At 35.9% G+C, this 18,360-nt stretch overlaps 1 protein-coding gene across 2 annotated transcripts; it reads right to left on the bottom strand.

Annotated features, from left to right (window-relative positions):
* Positions 1 to 1,185: 1,185 nt before the first annotated feature.
* Positions 1,186 to 10,403, bottom strand: LOC121408941 (putative uncharacterized protein DDB_G0290521). Of its 2 annotated transcripts, none has more exons than XM_041600670.1 (4): positions 10,301 to 10,403; positions 6,001 to 6,074; positions 3,025 to 3,422; positions 1,186 to 2,620 (listed from the first exon to the last, which is right to left on the bottom strand). In XM_041600670.1, exons 2-4 carry the CDS (start codon positions 6,048 to 6,050, stop codon positions 2,466 to 2,468), a joined length of 603 nt encoding a protein of 200 aa, XP_041456604.1. In that variant the 5' UTR covers positions 6,051 to 6,074; positions 10,301 to 10,403; the 3' UTR covers positions 1,186 to 2,465. The 2 variants fall into 2 exon arrangements, with proteins under 2 accessions (XP_041456604.1, XP_041456613.1); XM_041600679.1 differs by lacking the exon at positions 10,301 to 10,403 and adding an exon at positions 10,268 to 10,286.
* Between the last annotated feature and the right edge of the window lie 7,957 nt (positions 10,404 to 18,360).

The raw sequence follows: 18,360 nt of genomic DNA, 5'->3' as shown, positions 1-18,360 counted from the left end.
CGAAAGTTTGAGAAAAATCGGACAAATAATGAGAAAGTTATGAGCACTTGAATATTGCGATCACTAATGCTATGGAGATAGCAAATTGGCAATGCGACAAAGATGTGTGATGTCACTTGTGAACAACTCTCCCATTACTTTGGTATATATTTCACTAGAATTGCCTCTTTTATCACATCTATCCATACATAATGTGTTCTGTTTACATGAGGGCATGTAATACATATTTTTTAAAGAATACATCATGGATAAAGAGTTTGTATCATCATAAGAAAAAGCAAAAAGAGACATTTTGAGGGTATTTTATAGTCCACCAAAGGGAAAGTTGTTCATCAGTGACATCACACATCCTTGTCGCATTGCCAAAGTGAGGATCACCATAGCATTGGTGATTGCAATATTCAAATGCTCATAACTTTCTCACTATTTGCCCGATTTTTCTCAAACTTTCTTTATTCTTATTCTTTGATTTTTCTGTTTCTACACAAGCCTATTTGTTCCAAAGGTTTCATTCCCCTTTAATGTGATTGCACTTCATAGGAATGCCTGTGTTTGCGTTTGAGAAATACAGCTACTCATACCAGTGCGACCGGAGCATAAGTTACATATCAATCCATGTATTTGAATTCTTCGAATTTAGTTTCTCCTAAATAACATGTACGGCATCATGTTTTAAGGTATTTTGTAATTATAGTTCATTTTATCTCGAAGAAAATAAGGAAATTACTACATATCATCCCTCCTACCCTCTATGCATACATACATAATTCTGTGTAATGTGATAAGCATGCTTGATAATAGCTTATTCTATAAAAACAATTACACTATCCAAATCTTTCATGAACAAATTAATAATATGCAAAGGTAAATTTAAATCAAACCACATTAAGTATATGCCTATTGAAAACCAAACACTTATATGACACTAAATAGCAATATCATCTACTTCTTATATTAAAATGATAAAGAATCCATTTATTCATTTTTTAAATAAAATTTCATTATTTAGAACATGTTCAGCACTATATATCTAATTCTCAAATGGCATTCAAATATTTAAGAATTTGGATTTCATTGAATATCAATTTGTTCTTTGCAAATATTGAAATTCCTTCACATTCCTCATATCTTTGAAAATAAATAACAATACAATATAATAAACAAATATACATGGACTCACATCACTTTATTTAAACAGACCCTTGTTTGTATCAAATCAGCCTGCTATTTAATGTTAAAAGTTTTTCTTTCACCGAATCCTCTTAAATCATCAATGCATTACATACATTGTAAACCTGAATATATGTAATGATATGCCAGGCATATCTGCTGCAATATCATGCTCATTTCAGTGATGCTAAACTAGATACTCAAGTACTAATTCACTTCCTCTCAAACCAGTGTTCATGGAAGATATGAAGACACAGAAAGCCCATTCAAGAATAAGAAGAACTTCACAATGCCATCCAACTGAAATATAATTTAAATTTCCTTGATACAAGGTTTGATTTGATTGTCAGTATTGTGAGAGAGCTAAACATGTACAGAATAACAAAGTTTTACTCTCAAAACAGAATTTATCAGAAGTATAAATTGTGCTACTGACACTTGTTTTGTCGGAACACCAGAACAGGAAAACAATGTTGCAGGAATCCTATCACATCAGATTAAATCAGTAGTTCCTACATGACTGACTCAGACTTAGTACATGTATATTCTTTTATCACATCACAGACAACAGGCTAATATCCCTTCATATTCTCTGAACCTTCCCAAGCACTCAGTTTAATATGTACAATGGTAAATCAGTTTGAATAATAAAAAAAAAGAAATGGCAACAAACAAGCAAATGAAAAAAAAAAATCTTTCCTCAAAAAATCAGCAAACAGCTTATCAAAATTCGGTAGAAAAAGGCCGGAATGTAAAGGATTTCCTCTTCAGAATTCAATAAAAAATGTTGGTTTTTGGAAACTGGAAGAAAACGACTAGTTTTAGTTTCAAGTCGAATATATCATCTTAAAACTAGATGTAAAATGAACTGCAATCTTTCACCAAATTCCAGTTTACTTACATTCTGCTTTGATCATGAAATACAGTCGAATTAAAACTGAAATCTGTCTTAAAAAAAAACTATTTTCAAGCTTATCCTACATTGCAATTTCTACATGTGAATGTATCTAATGGTTGCAGCACTTTTAAATAAATTGTGCAATATTGAGAAAAGAAAGCTAAATTTCACCTAATTAGTTCAACAGCATACAAAGGGTGTAAAATATTCACTTCATTATCATTCACCAGTACATGTTCATTGATTTATTTACTAGATTTACACCATTATGTTGAAGTTGTGCCCATATTGGAATGAAGGTATACTGTCGACAAGTCAATATCTGTAAGAGAACATGTTCTATCTATTCTACCTCATGACCACAGTAGAAGGAAGGATCCGTTTCAGAACTATCAGGTTAAAACTGGATGCTTGATCGACCGCCGGGAGGGTTTGCAATCTTGATGCTCGTCTTGCTGTCTGGGTTGTTGTTTGGTTGTTGACGAGAAGATGCATTTTGCGTTTGCTGTTGTTGCTGGGCAGCAGTGGGTGAACCAGATAGACTGAAAGTAGCTGTAACATTAAAAATATAATTTTATAAGGAGACTATGAAAATAACAATGTACACATTGTTTGAGACTTTGAGTACACTCTTTCTACAGATCAAAATATGGGAAATAAAGCATACGGAAATAGTAGTATCATACACTGGTATTAAACACACACAAAAAAAGGAAAAATATTGTCATTTAGAATGGAACATCCTATTCAAATTATTGCCTTTGTCTCACTCTTGGGCCCCTGTAGTAACCATTATAGAAACTTTGGCAATGGTATTAAAACCTTCATTTTGATTGGTTGTTGAGCATTGTTACCATGGTAGTTACCATTGGATGGCAAAGTTACCATAATAGTAACTTTTATGCGATGGGGCCTGCTATGCACACGAGACAGTAAGAGCAAACTATGTTACTCACAGACTGGTTTGAAAGGTTTAGCTGGTCCAGTAGAATCCTGAGCAAACGGGGCTTGACTAGGTGCTCTCCTCTGGGCTGCTTGACCACTAGGATAATCTTGAGCAAATGGTGATTGACTTGGTGCTTTCCTTTGACCAGTGGTCTCGGGAGGGCTATCTTGAGCAAAAGGAGACTGAGAAGGGGCCTTCCTTTGATTTTGGGCTGGAGCGGGACTCTCTTCGGAACCAAAGACAATGTTGCTCTTTCTCTGGTTTTGGGCCGGAGCGGGAGGAGTCACGTCAGCAGAAGCGAAAGGAGGGTTGGTCTGTCTCTGATTTTTGGGTTGAGCAGGAGTCGGATCTTCACCGTACCCACCAAACAGACTCACACTAGTCTTTCCACCGGGCGGGGCTAAAACTCTGAAATGCAAAGCATTACATGGTAAATTTAAGGTACAAGTACAAGTTTCATCATAACGGCAATTTTAATATCCTATTCTTTTTCAGGCCTTATTTTTTGTTTGAAGTTTAAAGTTATGTATAATATACATACATTTCTCTTCCTTTCTAGTAAGTAGTAAATATGATATCATGTACATAGACCTTTTGCACCAATAGCTATTATTATTATTATCTACATGCATATTTTAATAGTGCATTAACCCTACTTACATGTAGGCTATGGTATTTTGGGAGATCATATGGCTAGGAGGGGGGGGGGGGTGGGCTATGAAGCCCCCTCCATATTTCGGTCATCGACCGCACCAACAATCGGTACGCAGGTTGTCTGGAACATAATCTACAAACTTGATAGTAATTGATTTCAAGCAAATTGTGATTTTTTATGCTAATATATGCTAATTAGCAGGCAAAATCATACTTTTTCCTCTAACTCCCTACATAAACTCTGAATGTCCTAATTTTGGTGTGGATACTCTTTGTGGAGATCTTAGCAGATGTACATGAAAAAAATTATGATATCAGATCAATTTCTTATGTGTTATATTATTTTTTGCAATTTTTTATATCTTATGGAAACAATGTATATATTTCTTTGTTTTTTTAAACTTTTGTTGAATACATGTACATTGCTTTTTCGATGAACTTTGTTGAGGGACTCTTTTGAGATCATAAACAGCATAAAATAAATCCATTTTGACCAGCAAAAATGAATATAATCATACATTTATAATTTTTGGTTGAAAACACAATTTGCATTGACTTTGCACATGAAATCACAGTTTTGAGCAACAATGGGTCTGACTTGTACTTTATACCGCATAACCTGGCAAAGCAAATTTGGTCTGAAAAAATGTGCAAGACTTGTAAAAATCCAGCAAGCGGTGTAGTCAAAATATTGCGTGAATCTTTGAGCCCTTCCCACATGTACATATAGAAAGGGTTAAGACCACATAACTTTGGCCTGCATGGCTTGCCACTGCAACATCAGATGGGGAAATAAACAAGCAAAATCTGCCTAATTTCCCATCAAGGGTATGTACAAAACCTGCTGCTCCCAAGTCCCAACCATATAAAACATATATGCACAAATCTGTGAAGTAAACAATGGATGCAATGAGGAATGCAGTGCAATGCACAATTACTCTCATCTACAAGAAATCACAAAGTCAAACTTTGCATTTGTGTGAGTAAATTGATTTCATGAAGACGGGCCCTATCAATTTTTTTTATGAAACTTGCCTCATTTGTCTAATTTTTCTCTCCTTTTTCAGATCAGCTTGTAGCTGGGTTGGAAACACCCTTTAGTCAAACTCAGCACCAGTGTATGTACTATTAACTCATGTACTGATGTACAGTATGTATGTATGTGAACAGATTAGGTTGTCTAAAGTTCATAATTTAATTGATGATTCATTCACATGTGAGCAGACAGGAAAAACAAGGGGGTTTCATTTCCTCGGATTGAAATGCATGAATAAACAATATCATGGTTAAAATGACCTTGACTGCTTGAATAATAGATCAATATCTAACTGAATGAAAAAAAACTTCATTGTAAATGGTGGGCTCAAATATTCATAAGATGATTGTACATGCACATGTATCTATTCCATTGTCAAGGTGAATACAATACTTTCTTCTTAGATAACAAAAGATGATTGAAAAGGGCATCTTAATTGCTGATTGTATTTTTTAGTTGAAAAAATATTGGTAAGCATACTATAACTGTTTCAAGGAAGTAACAAAATGTATGCTAAAGGGCTTGTAGAATGCAAACTAGATAATATCCATAGCTCAAATCATGGGTATCCCTTAACATAGGACAATTAAAATCTTCACATTAATAAAACGAAATCATCCCAACCATCAGAATTACTTTTGTCTTCAGATGAAACATAAGATTATATGAAGCTGAAATTATGTGATAAATATAACCCAACATCGTTTTCCTGACATTCATTTTTTTTTTTCAGGCACCATTGTGTTTTGCCATATGAAATGTTGCACATTGTAATGTAAATGTACATGTACAAATATTGGAATAATTTTGGTAAAAATATCAATGTTTGGCGATGTTAAGTCTACATGCACCAATAGTTCTCATTTTCATTGTATATTGTACTAACAGAAATCAAGGCCTTAAATTGAAAGAAAAGTTTGCTAAGAGTAGGAAAAGGTTCAGTGCAGATCTACACTAGTTAAAAACCCAAAGGCCCATATTCTGAACTCTGGTTTGAATTACACCCTGGTTTTAAGTTGTGGTTTAACTATGGAGAGCCAATTGGAGCACAAATCCCTTACAGTACACATTCAATTTATTTACTCATGTGGCACCAGAATTGTTTATAATTGTCTGGGAATGATAACTGAAGTATTTTTCTGTATTATGAAAGCAAATGAAACAAAATAGTACACATAAAAAATATACAATATAAACAAAGTTTTTTTAATTTTTGGCTCCCCATAATCTTAGCACAGAGTTAGACCGTGGTCTAAGTTAAACCTGACTTCAGAATACGGGCCAATATGTACTTACTTTGATGTGTTCTTGCCCTCTTTTCCACTAAACATCACAGTAGTAGTCATCTTGAATGAGTGTGTTTGATAGATCTGATGAGGATAACAGAAAAAAACATGCAATTAATTCGGGATTTAATTTTAGGATTTGTGAACAAGGTGAGAAGACTTTATTCGCATTGACTTTGTACCCGGGAATCACAAATTTGGTTTCAAAATATGTGCATTACTTGAAAGAAAAAGTCAAAGACTGCTGCTATACAAAAGAAATTGTGCAGCAGAATGGTCATGGAAAATATTGGGGGGTGATTCTACCCCTTCCCAAGTGTTTTGGGGTTAAAGATAAACTCCAGTTTTGGTAACGATCTCAAACTGACTTTTTACAGAATCTAATAAAAATGACCACCCAAGTGTCTGTTTGTATGAATAAAAAATATGTGCCAAAGGATTCTGGAAGAAATTGTGTAATTGCTGAGAAATAAGCAAAATAAGCGCGTATTCGGTCACTTCTGTCGGGTCTTTATTCTAGCAATATTAATACACTGTCCCACGTGTGCCTATCTGTGTTGGTGATCTTCAGTGTGAACATTTTTCAGCGTAGATTTCAAGATTTCACAAAGTTCAGTTTATGTAACTGTACCAGATCTAGATCCTCGATAATATTCTGACAATTAAGCCTGGTTTTACAGACTTTCTCATGAAATCAGTGTTTACTGCAACTACTGGCATTTCTCTTTAAAGAGTTCTTTGGTTTTCGGGGTGGCGGTTGGTGTACATGTATTTGGTTTAGCTTACTTCTGTTCCTCCCTTTCCAGACCTCAGCTTGAGATCATAAGGCATGCTCTCTTTCCATTTCTGTAGGGGTATGTATGTTCATTATTGGCAAAGCTGTGTGTGATGTCCATACATGTATAACCGTGTGTGTGTTGGTGAATCAGTGAATGACGTCTGTTAATCTTGCCGTCAATTTAGTAGAGCCCTATTATTTGAATTGGTTTTGTAGTTTTAAATGTGAATATTTTGTGAACCAATTTTAGACTGATGAATATTTTTTAAATGTCCATGAAGTTAGAACACCCCATCATATAGTACTTAAAGGGTTGGTCTAGGCTGAAAGTATTTATAGCTTAATAAATAGAGTAGAATTCACTGAGCAAAATGCTGAAAAATTTCGTCAAAGTCGAACAACAAATAGCAAAGTTATTGAATTTTAAAGTTTAGTAATATTTTGTAAAAACAGTTGTCATGAATATTCATTAGATGGGCTGATGATGTCACATCTCCACTTGTTCTTTTGTATGTTATTATATGAAATTAGGTTTGTTTAATTTTTTTCCTCCAAGGATTACAAAAATTGGATTGACAACTGATTTAGTGCATTAGATATTTATTGCTGCAACTAATTTCATTCTAAGGGAGACATATTATTCACACAAGTATGAAATAATGAAAAAAAAAAAGATTTTATGTAATAACATAAGAAAACGGAAAGTGGAGATGTGACATCATCAGCTCGCCTAATGAATATTCATGACAACTGTTTTCACAAAATATTGCTAAACTTTAAACTTTATTTGTTATCTAATTTTGATGAAATTTTTGGCATTTTGCTCAGTGAATTCTACTCTGTGTATTAAGATATAAATATTTTCAGCCTGGACCACCCCTTTAATATTATTCTGCTTATTTTATATCATGTACATTATATAGGTCTAGTCTACATTTGAAATACATGTAGATCTAGAATGTTACAAATGCATTTCTAGATCTTTATTAAAAGCATCAGTCTCTGTATATTGGTTGTTCCGCTGAACTACGTTGGCTCCAAAATGTCAGAAATTGGATCTGGATGTACATGTATACGATGCAGGGCCCTCCTGGGCATAAACGCATCGGGTGAGAGAGGGCGGAGTGAGGATTAGAAGGTTCCGTTCATGGCCTTCTTGAATGAGCTAGTTGATGTTGAGTTGATGATGGCATCACTCAGGTGACTCCACTCAACGATGGTGGATGGGTAGAAGGAGTTCCTGTATTGTTCAGTTTGTGCTCTGATTGGATTGTAGCACTTGTTATTATTTGACACTTTACTACCTATAATATTTGTAGTGTCACAGTTTTCAAATTGTTTGGCATGGACGCATTGTTTGGATTTTATAGGTTGAGCAAAATTTTGGATTGGGAGAGCTGGCACAACCCCCCCCCCCCAACCACTTTGAAAGAGGGAGAATTTGAGGTTCCTTCTTCTTTCCTTCAGGCTTGGGAGATGTAGTTCTGCTAGCTTGTTTGTGATACATGTAAAACTCCCATCTCTAGACACATAGTTCCCTGGGATGAAGCAAACGGCTGTCCTTTGGACACTTTCGAGTCTGTTTGTGTCCTTTTGCAGGTATGGAACCCATACTCCTGTGCACACCATACTCGAGAAGGGATCTTACAAGTGCTTTTGACATCAGCCGGCAAGGTGTGTAGATTCCTACGAAGAAGGGATAAGACCCAGTTTGCCCTCTGGGTAGTCTTTGCAACATGCTTCTCCCACTTGAGGTCCTCTGAGATGGTAACTCCGAGGTAGCGTGTATCTTAGACATGCTGCAGGATATGGTCACCTACCAGTAGTTGGTAGGACGACTTGCTGCCGATACTCATGGTGGAACACTTTTTTGCATTGAAGCACATACATGTACCCCATTTCTGTGCCCAAGATTCCAACACTGTGAGGTCCCTTTGAAGGATGTGGTGGTCTTGCTCCAGACTGATCTGACAATACACGTAAAGGAGGCAGTCATCCGCAAACAGTCTTACTTGTGACAACACTCTTGTCTACACAGGCGCTGAAAGGCTTTGTAGAATTGCAGTCATCCCAGGAGTTTGACTGCTTTGCTCTCTTGTACATTCTGGTCTTCCTCTTCACCATCCTTTTCAGCTTGTGATTGATTGTTAAATGAATCCCCAGTTTTTGTCTCCTTTGTGCAGAAAATTGAGCAGATGACTCTTAAGTTTAAATCGACGACTCTGATTCTCTGTGCGTATATCGGCAAAAATAGAATGGCACGATATCACATTTGCACTTTTCTTTTGAAACCAACTACCCGCTGTACACTTTGTTTATGGCCGATTTTGGTCGTGGTGGTGAAAATGTTTTACTCTTCCAAATCAGTTCTATGATGTCTCCATGCTAAATGATTGTCTCACTACTTCCTGTGCCAACTCTGGCCAATGATTCGACAGATATTTGTCCTACAGTTGTTTCTTATTGGCAATGATTGGATTACTTGGTTAAACAACTATTTGTTTTGCAGCGGGGCCGAGTTCTGGTCAATACAATTTTGACAAATTCTAAAAAAAAATTTCCTTTTTTATCTTTTCGTAAATCGATTATGATTTTATTATTCCTTCTGCCCCTACTCACCCGCATGCATTGTTTGTAATACCCAATAATCTTGCGCGCAGAGCTACAAAGTCTCACGCATTATGCGCGTGAGACTAAAGCATTTTGGTCTCTTGTTCATCCCCTCAAATCTCTGTCTCACGCAACTATCACAGCCTATCCCCATATACATTGTACACAATGTCTGTGATCTCACTCAGATTCACAGAAAATCTCACGCATAGCTAGTCTTTGAACTTGGCATCTCTGTGCGCGCAAGGTGGTCAGTTTAAAAAAAGGTGGTCGAATGTGGTGTATACTAAGTCTTTTCTAACTTAACTTACTATTTTAAATTTAACATTCTAATTCTTGTCTTCCCGAGACATGTTATCTTTAAATACCAGTAGGCCTAGGCCCTAGCCTAGGCCCTAGCCTAGGCCTACCGGTAGTTGTCTATGTATTTATTAAACAACAAATAATGTTACTGATACTGTACTATGAAAGTGACTGAGAGAACATGGAGAATTAGAAATCAAATATAAAAAAAAGAATTTGAAAAAAAAATTGACTAAGTAAAATAATCTGGCAGATTTAGTGACTGAGAGTGAGCGCAAGGGCCAGAGTTAGTTAGATCGGTCACATCACATGATCATGTCATGTCATGAGCAGCTTCACCGATGCACTGCACTGCATATCTGTACACAAGTTACAACAATACGGACCAATACGGTACGGTATTCAGTGACAAGTGTTGCCGAAACTGATTGAGTCAGCTCGGCTCAGAATCGACGTGATCGACGAAACCGAAATATAACAAGTTAGAACTTAGACTGGAGTTTACATACTTTTTTCACAAATTCTAAATAACGTTGTTCAACACTTTCAAAATTTCACCACAATATCACTCAACCATTCTGCTCACCAATCTGGCAATCAAATATAATTTAATCTTTACCAAAATAAGATGATAAAATGTCAGTTGTCTCACTCTCTCCAGAACCGGCTTTGCTCACTGCACTATCACTCAATGGACGATGCAAAATGAATGAATGAAATGCAACGCTTGCTCCGAATGGGCTAAGGTACGAATATCAACGCTAATTCAACCAATTGTAATGTGTTTTGTATAGGAAGCCGTCTCCACAACTTTGTTAGTTGCGCAAAAGGGCGTGGCCTATTTAGAATCCTGGCATTGACACGCCCTGACATTGACAAGAAATATATTTTTACGAATATGCAATTCAAGAATGCGAAATTAATCGGTCGTATTTTTAAAATCAAATACATAATTCCCTTTATTCACGAAATTTCAATTATAGACATCATTTGTCACGTGGTCAATTACGTCACATGCCCCAAAGGTGACCAATCCGATCAGAGGGGTTTTCCCAGGGATTTCGCGCGTTTAGATGTTGTTTACATCCGACAGCTGCTACATGTGCATTGTACATAGTAAGAGCCGGTGTTTTATCTTTCAGAGATATTTTATTTGAGCCGAGTTTCGCCGCTTTCCTTGAAGGCCTAAATTGCGAATCATAAAGTGTATTTATTAAAAAAATAAATTCTTTTACATCTGGATCATAGACCCATATTTATTAGTTTAGATTCGCAGACCTATAGTCTTATAGAGGCTAGCAAAAGTATTTTTTAGTAAAAAAGGCATATGTAGGCCTATTTTTTTATCGAGATCCTCTATCATCTCATTTCAGGCCGAGAGAGAAAAGCATATTTAATAACAATTTGATGCAAAATAGGACATTTCGAAGTTCTCTCAATTATAAATAAGTGGTGATGCCGCAGAGGGAACCTCATTCTTTTGCATTTTAAGAAGGCTATAAAAGTTCATTTCCCCCTCCAATATAGGCCCATGCCCCCCCCCCCATGCCCATAAAATGAGTTTTCGGCCTCTTCCTCATGGAAATGTAAAATCTTGATTGTTATGAATCATAAGTTATCATATAGAATTTGATATTTCAAATAGGCCTGCATAGGTTATGATTGCCATTTCATTTATTTCATTTATTTATTTATTCACGTCCATTAAAATACATTGAGCATACAAAAAACATCAAAAATACATTTGAAAAAAAAAACAAGGAAACAAAGACACATAGCAAGATGCAAGAAAGATTTTAGAAAAGGGCTAAGATTGTGTAAGGATAATTACAGTACATGTATAAAAAAAAAATGAACATGAAATGGGAAAATGCAAAAGAACGAAGCAAATGTTCTGTCGAGGCAGTCCCTATGGACAGTAAAATATAAAATTCAAGACTTGTACTGATAAAATAAACATATAATAATTAGGAAATATGATGGGATAAATTAAATCAAGATGTTTGATGGTTGAAAAGAAAGTTTTTTAACTTGGATTTAAAAGAATTTAAGTAAACTTTCCTATTTCACATCGGATTTTGATCAAATGAGTCAGTGCTTCATGCTTAATTTCTCTATCTCTATAGATGTTTAAATAATCTTGTTGGGGTGAAATTCTCTCTCTGCACCCCTATCTCATATTGCATAATACTGATATCCGTTTTGAGGATCACCCACCACACCCATCTCTATACCTCCGAAGTTAGTTCTAAATTAGCCATGAAAAACAGCACTGAAGTAAACCTCATGAATGGATTAACAAAGTTTTCTGTTGGGAAAAATGACTGAGGAAAATCATTATATTGGTCTTAAGGGCTACGTCAACAATTTTCTATAACTTGACAGTGCCTTCACTCAGAAGAACAACCGATGCAGTTGGAACGGTCATCATTTTTTGCTTAGGCCGCCATCGCTTTACACTTTAAAAAAAATGGGTAAAAATGTTCCATGGGGGTAATTATGTATCCAACCATTGGCGACGGAAGCCCCCAAAATTATTATTATACCTGAAATTTTGTGATGCACACAGTTTAAAAATTTGACAAGCAAAACAAAAAGAAAAAAGTTCATCAACCTAAATTTTAGGGGGGGACCGCCCCCACCTCAAATTTAGGGGGACCTGTCCCCCCCCACTTGGCGCCGCCTATATGTATCCAACCAACGTTGGGAAGAGTCTTTGGGGCATTTTTGTTTATCCAGTGTGATGAAAATTTTGTTCATTCTAACTGTTTAACCTTACTGGACAATATGCTTCCCGCATTGGCTAAAATACTTAAAATTTTGCCCAATATTTTTTTTTACAGTGTAAACCCAACTTCCCCCCTCCCCCGTGGTCATCGTGAGATTGGTGACGTTTTAAAATTAATCACTGATTTAGTACTGAATAACTCCTTTTTTATTGTAGGCCTATTTAAATTTTTGATTCAAAATTCTGTAAATATTTTACTTTGTAATGTTTGTTTGTATTTTGTTAACGGAAAATGAATCTTTTTGCATAGGCTATACGATTACGTAAGATTTTGGGGGTATATTGCATGGGGTTGCATATCGGACGGCCGAGATTAGGCTGCTGTCGACAATCGAGGGCCGCGTGCCCCCTCCCCCCCCCTCCGCTGGCAGGGATCATTGTGAATAAAAGTTGTATATAGGCCTGCATATAATTATATTTGTTTCGGTATATGCTTCCGTCGTGCATGGGAATATAGGCCTATATAATTTTTACACTTATTTTAAGCTGTTGCATGAATGATGCAATTTAGAATGCTTGCGTCTTTTCACAACGTCATGACTGTGTCCTTAAGTGACAACATGGGCATGGGGGATGGACTAAAATAAGTTATCTTATTCAAATAAGCTAACAATTGAATAATTTATAATTAGACGATGCTGTTTGCCGTTTGATAATCCCAAGTGCATGAAATAAATATTTCATTCCGCACCAGAAATAACTATAGACTCAAATATACACCAGAAAACAACTACCCCATCATGACAACCCGGTTGTTATTACTGATAAGTAGGCCTATGTCTAAATTTCAGATTCACACTATAATTCTGCATGCACTACGGTTTTTGCTTCTTTTTCATTTTCCTTCCTTCGGGCCGATGAAGAAGAAAGTGAAGAATTTTCCCGATTTCTATAAACTTTCACTTTTTTGGTGAAGATTTATCTCCTTCAGGGTTCACTCGAGAATCATTAGAGATCGATCGATGCGCACAACAAAAAGCCATCCCGATGAGAACCACTATCACACCGAGTTCAGAATATATGATTTTGTCAGGATCTATTATGATATTAAGCCTTATGATATAGGCATACATATCTGCCTATATCACAAGCAGATATTTCACACATGACTTTATTTCATCTTCTCAATATATTATAGATAGACATTGTATTTCTTTGCCAATCATGGCTCCATGTTTGAAGCTCATCGGTTGATGAGACTATCTATATGCATATGTAGCGCAAAACAAATATCTAGTTTGACGCCATTTTTTATTCAAAACAATTTAAACTAAATTAAGATTTGTTTAATGTAAAAATTATGATTATAAGACTTACCCTTAGACCCTTAATATGTAATAAAAGAAAGAGGCATATACCGATAACAGGGGTAATTCTCTCGGCATACCCGCAACCTACATAACAAGACTTTCCCTTTTTGACGCAGTCTATGATATTTTCAACTCTTTCATATATCAAATACCCACGAGCCCACATCGGAATCGTAGATGTAATAATATTGTGAAAGAAAAAGCAAACGAATTCAAAATTTAAACATAAAAAAGTGTTAGAATTTAATTTTCACTGGAAGAGCAAAACGAAATTATCCAAACCCGATTCTTGTATGATTGATGTGAGACTCACTTTGGTAGTATTTAAATACGTGCGAATCCAGGGGATTCCGAATCAATAGCAATTTACATCCCAGCGGTGCGGCGCTGCGCGTTCGATCGTCGTACCGAATCAGGGACAACTCGGACCACGGGACATCTCGGACCGCGGGCCGAGTTGTCCCACCCATTACGAGATTTTTTTCCACAAGTTTGCGTCTATTTTTCCGTCATTTCGCAATTTCTTGTAAAGATTTTCTAGAGATATGGTCTGATGGTAATGTTCTTCACTTTTTATTACTTTTTTTTCAATGAAATTAAAAAAAAGTGTAATTTTAGGCGTTTTTTCGACAGCTCGCGATTCCCATAGGCGCGCGTGTATTAACTGTGTCGGTGCTCGGCTCGGCCCCGCTCAACAACTGACTTGATTTTGTGATAATTTCTCCTCAAAGTACCACTTTTATCGCAGAAGATGGACTTTGTTGTATTCCATTACCTCCATTTTCTCATCACAAGGATACAATTTGGTGTATTTGCACGATTTTGTTCAAGTTTTTCACCTTTTTCTCTCTGGTCGCAAGAAGCGAACAACCGATGAACGGTCCGCTGCTCTTCATCGTAATTCTCTGTAGCTCGGCCGCCTAAACTGACGGGGTGGGATTCAGCCCGAATCCACAATGGAAGTGGGCGTGCAGTACAGTCAAAGAGCTGAGCCTGACTGAGTGAGAGTGAACTAGAGTTTGAAGCTAGGCAGTGTCGTATAGTCATAGAGGCTCTGCCTTTTTTTGTAAATATATATTTTTTAATTTTTATTGATTTTCCCTGGTTTCGAGCTCTAAGATTGTAATGATATAATATGCTTCAATTTCTTAGACTGAGTGTGACTGTGGTGTGGATGTTTGAGTCGCTCAAAAATATTTTTACGTGGGTGGGGGCTCGGGGCGATTTCACTCTTGCCCCCGAAATGCGAAAAAAATATATTCAGGGTTTAGCTGTGTGGGCATGCCGGGCTGAGGCTAGCCCTCAATAATTTTTTTTTTTTGGGGGGCTTAATTTTTCACTTTAAATTGATTATTTTTAGGCCTATTTTTTACATTTTATTTTTTATATTAAATTTGCGTGGTGTAGAGTTGAGTTTTAAGTTGCAATAATCAATATGCTTTAATTTCTTTGACTTTGAGTGTGACTGTGGTGTGGATGTTTGAGTCGAACAAAAAATACTTTTACGTGGGTGGGGGCTCGGGGCGATTTCACTCTTGCCCCCGAAATGCGAAAAAAATATATTCAGGGTTTAGCTGTGTGGGCATGCCGGGCTGAGGCTAGCCCTCAATAATTTTTTTTTTTTTTTTTTTTGGGGGGGGGACTTAATTTTTCACTTTAAATTGATTTTAGGCCTATTTTTTTTTTACATTTTATTTTTTATATTAAATTTGCGTGGTGTAGAGTTGAGTTTTAAGTTGCAATAATCAATATGCTTTAATTTCTTTGACTTTGAGTGTGACTGTGGTGTGGATGTTTGAGTCGAACAAAAAATACTTTTACGTGGGTGGGGGCTCGGGGCGATTTCACTCCTGCCCCCGAAATGCGAAAAAATATTCGGGGTGTAGCTGTGTGGGCATGACGGTAGCACCGCCAGAGGCATTCCACTTGTTTTATTTATTGAGGGTAGCCCTCAATAAAAATTTTTTTTTTTTGGGGGGGCTTAATTTTTCACTTTAAATTTATTATTTTTAGGCCTGTTTTTTGTGTATTTTATTTTTCATACTGAGTTTCCCTGGTGTAGAGAGTTGAATTTTAAGTTGCAATAATTAATATGCTTCAATTTCTTTGATTTTGAGTGTGACTGTGGTGTGGATGTTTGAGCCAAACAAAAAATATGTGGATGGAGGCTCGGAGCATTTTCAACCCTGCCCCCGAAATGTGAAAATGTTCTAGGTGTATCTGTGTGGGCATGCCAATTTCATTTTTAATTTTTATATTGAGTTTCCCTTGTGTAGAGAGCAGAGTTTTGGATAGGGTAAAAGGGACGACGATGTGAGGGATGGCGATGATGGCATACCGGCGATAACGAGGGGTGGGCCTTGATGATGAGAGGGACGAGGAGGTGATGATATGAGGGATGAGGATCCGAGTTTGATGACTCTTGATGAGGGGGGGGGGGGATGATGATAGGTACGAGGATGATGGGGAGAGATGGGGATAAGGTGAATAGCCGGCAGAGATATAGATTTAAGAAGAAAAATCTGTCCCACGAATGCCACCATGTAGATTCCGTCCGACATAACACAAAAATATGGCTTGAATTTTGTTCAAAATCATGTCATGTGATGAAAAATCATAAAAGGCCCTACATGTATTTTGGTTACATTGAAAGAAAATAGGGGTAATCCTTTTTTCCAATTATCAATAAATTAAATTCTTCATTCAATAAAAATGACAAATTTATGATTTTAAATTTCATTTGTTTTACATAGCATGTGTTTTTTCTTTTTTATTAAATTCTTTTTATTGCGTTATTTTTCATGACTGTGTCATGATTTTTGTCTCACCTGGATAGCAGAGTGAGATACTATAGGCGCCGCTTTTCCGACGGCAGCATCAACATCAAATCTTAACTGAAGGTTATTAAATGACAGCATAACTTAGAAAGTATTTGGACATAGTTCATAAAACTTGTACATAAGATTAATCAAGTATCACTGAACATCCTGCAGCGAGTTCCAGGTCACATTATCAAGGTCAAGGGTCGTGTAAGGTCAATGAACTTTGGCCACATTGGGGGTATTTGTTGAATTACCATCATATCTCTTTAAGTGTATTGGTATATTTCATAAGACATGGAAATAAGAGTAACCCAGTATCACTGAACATCTTGTGCGAGTTATAGTAGTTTTCAAAGTCAGCACTACTGCTATATCGAATCACGTGATGCAGGTGAGACCGCCAGAGGCATTCCACTTGTTTTATTGTAGAGACTATTTCTCGAGAAAAAAGAAATAATAAATAAATCATTTAAAGGGATGCTCCGGGATGAAAATATTTATATATAAATAATGTAGACATAGTAACATTCACATATCAAAGTGCTTATTTCATAAAAATCTGATAACAAATAGCGGGGTTATTGAATTCAACGTTTAAAAAATTAATCAATCTAATTTCACATAATAAAATATAAAGAACAATTGAGGATCATGTATGAGGTTGCTGATTGAATGTCCACGAAGAAACGCCAGACCTGTTTCACCAGAAAAATACAAATCATTCTTTAAAATGCAGCGATAATATTGTTATTCCTTATCCGATTTTGATCAAATTTTTATTGTTTTCTTTGCTCAAATCATATCATTATCAGCCTCGGGTTCCCCATTGTCACTTATATATAGCTCATTAATCTTGCCACAATTTGGTCCAGTTGTTCAAATTATCTAGTAAATACAATATATTTTATTAATTGCAGAAGCTTGTCTTAAGAGTCACATACCTGCAACTTGCATGATTAATGTAAATATATACCAAAAGTCAACAATTTTCTAACTGGTACACCTTAAATGATTTCATCCATACATGATACAAGGAACTAGAAAATGTAGATTGGAAAACAACACTAGGGCAACTTAGTGTTAGATACAAAGTTCAGTTTTCTAGAATGGGTGAAACAAAAACAACATCACTTCAAAGGAACTGCAAAAATTATGAAAAACAAAACCCTCTTCATAGTTGCTATTTGCAATATTGTATTGACGACTCTTCTCCTGTTTTTAAAACCCAGACAAGAATGACTTGTTGTTATCCCCCCTCCATGTACCTGTCATTTCTTTGTATTTTCCCTCTTTCTTTGTTTTTTTTCTATTGATCGAGGTTTCAGTGTTGAGTAGTCTTTTTTATTCCGGTAATAGAATATTAATTTAATTGAAATTGAGAGTGATGAACATAATGAGAAAGGGAGACAATGATAAGATAAGAATGAAGATAAAATATGATTTGAAAATATTACAATTTGCAGAAACATATATATAATATTTCTATTTATTCAAAGTTCATAATTCATTTTTATTCAGGTTTGCATTTTAAATTCAAACAGTTAATTAAGTGATGCATTTTGGAACAATACTGATTAAATACATTTTACTTGAATAAACAATATTTGGTAAAAATGCAAAACATAAAACTTATTTAATTTAGTATTCTTTCCTCCTGTAAAAATTAAAACTAAATGAAATGGACATAAGCTCCAGTGGCGAATCGAGGGAGGGGGCACATTCGCCCCCTTAAAAAGTACCCAAAGGCAACTTAGAACAT

This window comes from Lytechinus variegatus, chromosome 1 (assembly GCF_018143015.1).
Source record: "Lytechinus variegatus isolate NC3 chromosome 1, Lvar_3.0, whole genome shotgun sequence".
Classification (NCBI taxonomy): domain Eukaryota; kingdom Metazoa; phylum Echinodermata; class Echinoidea; order Temnopleuroida; family Toxopneustidae; genus Lytechinus; species Lytechinus variegatus.
Note: the sequence above shows the minus strand (reverse complement) of the source record. Positions and strands in the feature narration are given on the sequence as shown.

Bases quoted from the DNA above. Each gene is read 5' to 3' on its own strand.
- LOC121408941 (XM_041600670.1), bottom strand. From the start codon at position 6,050: ATGACTACTACTGTGATGTTTAGTGGAAAAGAGGGCAAGAACACATCA. The intron at 3,423-6,000 runs GTAAGTACATAT...TTTGCATTTCAG, and splicing joins GAGGGCAAGAACACATCAAA to AGTTTTAGCCCCGCCCGGTG. The intron at 2,621-3,024 runs GTGAGTAACATA...TTAATGTTACAG, and splicing joins TAAACCTTTCAAACCAGTCT to CTACTTTCAGTCTATCTGGT.